General features: G+C 62.7%; 1 protein-coding gene across 1 annotated transcript in view; it reads left to right on the forward strand.

Moving 5' to 3' along the window:
* TBX1 (T-box 1) overlaps positions 1 to 4,662 on the forward strand; it is a 6,527-nt gene extending 1,865 nt beyond the window's left edge. The window contains exons 2-7 of the mRNA XM_014465041.2: positions 10 to 73; positions 1,944 to 2,045; positions 2,865 to 3,036; positions 3,536 to 3,691; positions 4,322 to 4,389; positions 4,473 to 4,662. Coding sequence (XP_014320527.2) covers positions 10 to 73; positions 1,944 to 2,045; positions 2,865 to 3,036; positions 3,536 to 3,691; positions 4,322 to 4,389; positions 4,473 to 4,662 — 752 coding nt within the window. The remainder of the gene's footprint in view (positions 1 to 9; positions 74 to 1,943; positions 2,046 to 2,864; positions 3,037 to 3,535; positions 3,692 to 4,321; positions 4,390 to 4,472) is intronic.
* The last annotated feature ends 280 nt before the right edge of the window (positions 4,663 to 4,942 follow it).

Below are 4,942 nucleotides of genomic sequence, written 5' to 3' on the forward strand. Positions count from 1 at the left end.
CAACCTGAGATGACGGCTATGTGGGCGAGTTCAATCATCTGGGCACCGAGATGATCGTCACCAAGGCTGGCAGGTCAGGCGCCCTCTCCGCGCTGCGACCCTCCCCACGTGGCGCCGGTCTCGGGCAGCGGGCTTTGGCCCGATCCACGCGAGCGAGACCGAGAAGCGGGGTGGGGGGCGCGGCCTGGCCACCTGCGGGTCCCCCTCTGCGCGGGCCAGCTCCTTCGCTCTCCGAGTCCCGGCTCTAGCGACAGCCGCCTGGCGCGCCGGGCCGGAGGGTACTGCTTGGGAGGCCGGGAAGGCGGCGGAGAGAAACCTGCGGACCTGCCGCCCGACCAGCAGCCCCAGGGACCTGGCACCGCCAGAAACGGACCGGCTCAGAGCTCACCGAGCTTGGGGGGAAGGCAGCCGCCTATGGAGGGGCCTTGCCACCAGCCGGCTCTGCCTCCCGGTGGATCCCACCTCAAAGGAAACTCGGTCTTTGGTTCCTTAGTTCAGTCTATCCCGGCTAAAGAGGAGCAGCTGGGCAATTGTCGGGAACATTTTAGGGGGGAATTAAGACTCTAAAGCAGTGTGTTCTGTTCCGTGGAGATTGCTACCCAGTTGTCTTAGGCCTAAATTCCGGGTGATTGTGGGGCCTTGCTCTGCCGCTGGGGCCGGCGTCTTCCAATTGGCCTGTATTTGTTGTAAGGGCCCAGAGAGAAGAAGGGGAACAAGTTTTTCGATGCAACGGATTTGACCAACAGACAAAGGCGAGTGCCGGGCTGTGTCTAATGTACACACAGAGACACCAGCTCTGAGTCCGCCTGGCCAAAGGGAGCTCAGGGCCTGTTTGCAGAGCCTTCTGGTGGTTTCTGTTTCCTTGCTGAGGCCGCCCTCCCTGGGAAGCCTGGGGCCCACGCTCAGCTCCAGCTCAGTGGGTCTTCTCCAGGCTCTCCTTGCTGTCCTGGGCTCCCCCTCTCCCCCAGGACTGTGCCCCAGCCCCTGGTCCAGGCCAGCCCAGCAAGGGTCTTGGCACCAGCTAGGCTTCACCCCAGGAGTCAGCATTCACCCTCCAGCCCGCAGAGGTGGGGTGGTGGTGGTGGCAGGCCAGTCCAGGAGGGCCAGCTCAGTGTCATCTGTTTTCTGCCCACCGCCTGCAGGGAGCGAGGGGAAGCCCTGGGAAGGGCTGGGGGCCAGGCCTTGTGCTGTGCTCCAGGGCCCCGCGGGCAGGGCCGGCCCACAGTCAGCGGCCCATGCTGGAGTGGCATAATGCCCTCTCAAGAGCCTGATCTGGTCATCAAGGTGGAGTCCCGGGGGAGGGAAAGTTAGAGACCATGAGGGCACCAGCCAAGTCTGCCCTGAGTAGCTGTGCCTTAGGGTTATAGTGGCAGTTGGGGGAGTGGGAACTTGTAGGTGTCCCCAAGGAAGGTAGGGAGACTCCAGCACTGGGCCTTACTGAGGGATTGGGGACAGCCTGGGCGCACTCGAAAGGGCAACCAGGACTCCTTAGAATCTCACAGAATAACCCGGTTTCACTTTGTTGGAGCCGGGAGCTTAGATCGAGCTGGGTGGCTCTGTTGAGGGCTGGCACTGGATCCCGCGGCTGGGGTGTCGCCAGCGGAGCCTAGCTCGGCAATTGCTAGGCTGGGTCCACACAGGCAAGGGTGACAGAAGCGATTGGCCAAGGCTAGGGCGTGGAGGTTCAGCTCTAGTGTGGAGCTAGCCATTTTCGTGTTTTAAAAAACGGGGGCAGGGGAGTTCCCTGCGGCTCCTCTTGCCCTCGCTGGGCAGGGGCCTGGTCGGGTGAGAGCAGCTGAGTGAGGGGAGATGAGATGGAGGGACCGGCCCCCAGACCACACACAGCAGTCACAGGAAGGCAGTCCGTCCCCGGCTGGTTAAGGTGGAGCGACCCTGCCCTTCTCCATCTAAGGTGACCTGCCTCCTTGCCGTCCTGTCCCCAGGCGCATGTTCCCCACCTTCCAAGTGAAGCTCTTCGGCATGGACCCCATGGCTGACTACATGCTCCTCATGGACTTTGTGCCCGTGGACGACAAGCGCTACCGGTGAGCGCCCAGCAGGACCCGGGAGGGTGCCCTGGGAAGCCACGGGTCCCTGCCTGGTGATGCCTTGGGTACAGCTCACAACATGGGTAACTCGGTGGCCGCAGGCATCTGTGCCAGCTTCCCCACCCGCTTTTGTGTCCTGTTCCCTTCCCACCCTGTCGGACCCCAGACTCGCAAACACCCTGCCCCCAGAGGCTCTCCAGAACTCCCCTTAGGAGGTCACACAGGCTGGTTACCTCCCCACCAGCTTTAGGCCCAAGGCAGCGCCCATGCGGGGGAGACCCCAGCACACAGCCCCCCTTCTTCCTGTCTCCTCCCAGGAGGTGAACACCTTGTCCCCTTCCCCCACCCTCAGGGAATGCTGCCCGCCCCCCAGCAGGGCAGGAAAGGTGGGGTGACCGGGAGAGATTATGCAGGGCGGGCCTTAGCTGCCCGGACAATTAACAGCAATTAATAAAGAGAAGTGGTTTGCCTGGTGCCCCAGGCAGCCTTCGTGGCCAAATCCAGGCGCCCGCTGAGCAGGCAACACTGGAGGCCAGCAGGGAAGCCCAGAACAGGCAGACCCGTGTGCAGCGAAATGTGGCACCGGGAGCTCGGCCTCCCTCCTCCCTCCTCTCCTCCCTCCTCCGTGCGGATTCCTGCTGTCTTGTGTTTGGGGACTGGAGGGAGTTTTCTGTTTTCTCTACAATTCCCCTCGGAAAAGCTCCCAGCCTGTGTGGCAGCCAAAGCTTCACCGATGGGGAGACTCATCAGAGGCACTTTCGGGGTTCACTCAGTTCACCCCCACATGACGTGACCCATGCTCTGGTGCCGTCCCAGGTACGCCTTCCACAGCTCCTCCTGGCTGGTGGCCGGGAAGGCAGACCCTGCCACTCCAGGCCGAGTGCACTACCACCCTGACTCGCCTGCCAAGGGCGCACAGTGGATGAAGCAAATTGTGTCCTTCGACAAGCTCAAACTGACCAACAACCTGCTGGACGACAACGGCCACGTGAGCGATCCCCCTCCCCAGGCTACCACGGCGTCCCCACCCCTGCAGGCCCTCCGCACACCAGAGGCAGAGCTTGGGCAGCTTGGGGTGTGGATGAGTGACAGGCTGCAGAGAGCAGCCCTTCTGGTCAGGAGCTCATAAGGTCTGGTGGACCTCAGGCCTGGGAGAGGGTTCCTCATCTTTTTTTGGCGATTTTTAACTGGAAAGGATGGTGCCGGGTGTGGGGGTTGGTGCAGGAGGCTTTTTGGAATCCCGGCTGGCGATGGGAGTCGCAGTAGTTCGTGTGGACATAAGGAAAGAGAATCCAAGCCTCGACCTTTTGCCACTCGGAGGAGCGTCTTTCCTGGTGGCCCCCAGTCGGTCACAGTGTCCACTTGGGTCCCCCTGGCCAGGCCTCATTTGGGGAGATAAGGGTTTTGCCCGAGTTCCCTGGGACGTTTGCTGCCTGTTAAGATCTTGGCCGATTTCCTAGCTCCTGCCTCGCCACCTTGTCTTCCAGATTATTCTCAACTCCATGCACAGATACCAGCCCCGCTTCCATGTGGTCTACGTGGACCCGCGCAAAGATAGTGAGAAATACGCCGAGGAGAACTTCAAAACCTTTGTGTTCGAGGAGACGCGCTTCACGGCCGTCACTGCCTACCAGAACCACAGGGTGAGCGAGGCCTGCGGACCCCCACCTTCAGCGCTTCTGGGGTGGGGTGACATTTTCAGCCCCTGCCTGGGAACTGAAGGTTTGGACCTGCAGATGACGGCCCCAGTGGAACAAAACCAGCATGCAGCCCTTGGGGGCAGCAAGCGCCCCCTCCCCTCGGCTGCAGGACGTCCCAGCCGCCTATCAGGTTGACCTTTCAAGCAGCAACTGTCAATGCGGCCTGAAAGTTTGTTTTCCAAACCATTCCGGAAACTCCCCATCAGGGGCCAGATCTGAGGTTTACCCAGATTCCTAGGGCGCCCCTTCGCTCTTCTCCACTGCGCGGTGGGGGTGGAGGTGACCACATTCCCATCTCAGCCAGGGGCATAGGGTCTCCATCCCAACCGCTTGGGGTCCCCAAAGGGGTTCCTTTCCAAGAAGGGAGGCTCCGCAGACATCCCACCGCAGGAGAGAGGCACAACCTCCGTGGGGGAGGGGCGGCTGCGGGCCGGTTCAGTCCGCGGAGAGGGGAGCCCGTCCCGGAGCAGCCCCTCTCAATGCTCCCCAACACTCCCCAATTCTTCGCGGAGGTCCAACAGCCCCCTGCGCAGGGCTCCGGCGCCGGCTCAGTGCGCGCCCTCTTCCCCGCAGATCACGCAGCTCAAGATCGCCAGCAACCCTTTCGCCAAAGGCTTCCGAGACTGCGACCCCGAAGACTGGTGAGTGTCCCGAGGAGACAGCGAGCGCCACCGGGCGCCTGCACGGGGCATCTCCCGACCCACCGCCCGCCTCCCTCCCACAGGCCCCGTAACCACCGGCCCGGCGCGCTGCCGCTCATGACCGCCTTTGCGCGCTCGCGGAACCCGGTGGCCTCCCCCGGGCAGCCCAACGGCGCGGAGAAAGGTAGGGCCGGGGTCGTGGTATCCGGGGCCGCGGCTCCGCGCGCGCTCCGCCCCCGGGAGGCGGCTGTTACCGCCCTTGCTTCCTTTTGAGGGGCGCTCTGGGGCTTCCCGGCCTGAGTGTGGGTGGTTATGTATATATATATATACCAGAGGCGCGGGGCACGACAATTTATGCCCTCGCTGGGGGAAGGGGAGTCCCTCAGCCCGGGGTGTGCCCTCTCGCAGCCTGGGAGCCCGCAGAAGATAATGACCTACTGACTTAGGCCCTGCTCCTGGCTGGAGTATCGCAGGTCCCATCCCCAGGTGCAGCCCCTGGTGCAGCTAGAGCACGTTTTATTGGACGAGTTGCGACGCCGCCCCCGTGTCATGC

The sequence above is a fragment of the Myotis lucifugus genome, unplaced genomic scaffold (assembly GCF_000147115.1).
Source record: "Myotis lucifugus unplaced genomic scaffold, Myoluc2.0 scaffold_276, whole genome shotgun sequence".
Lineage (NCBI taxonomy): Eukaryota > Metazoa > Chordata > Mammalia > Chiroptera > Vespertilionidae > Myotis > Myotis lucifugus.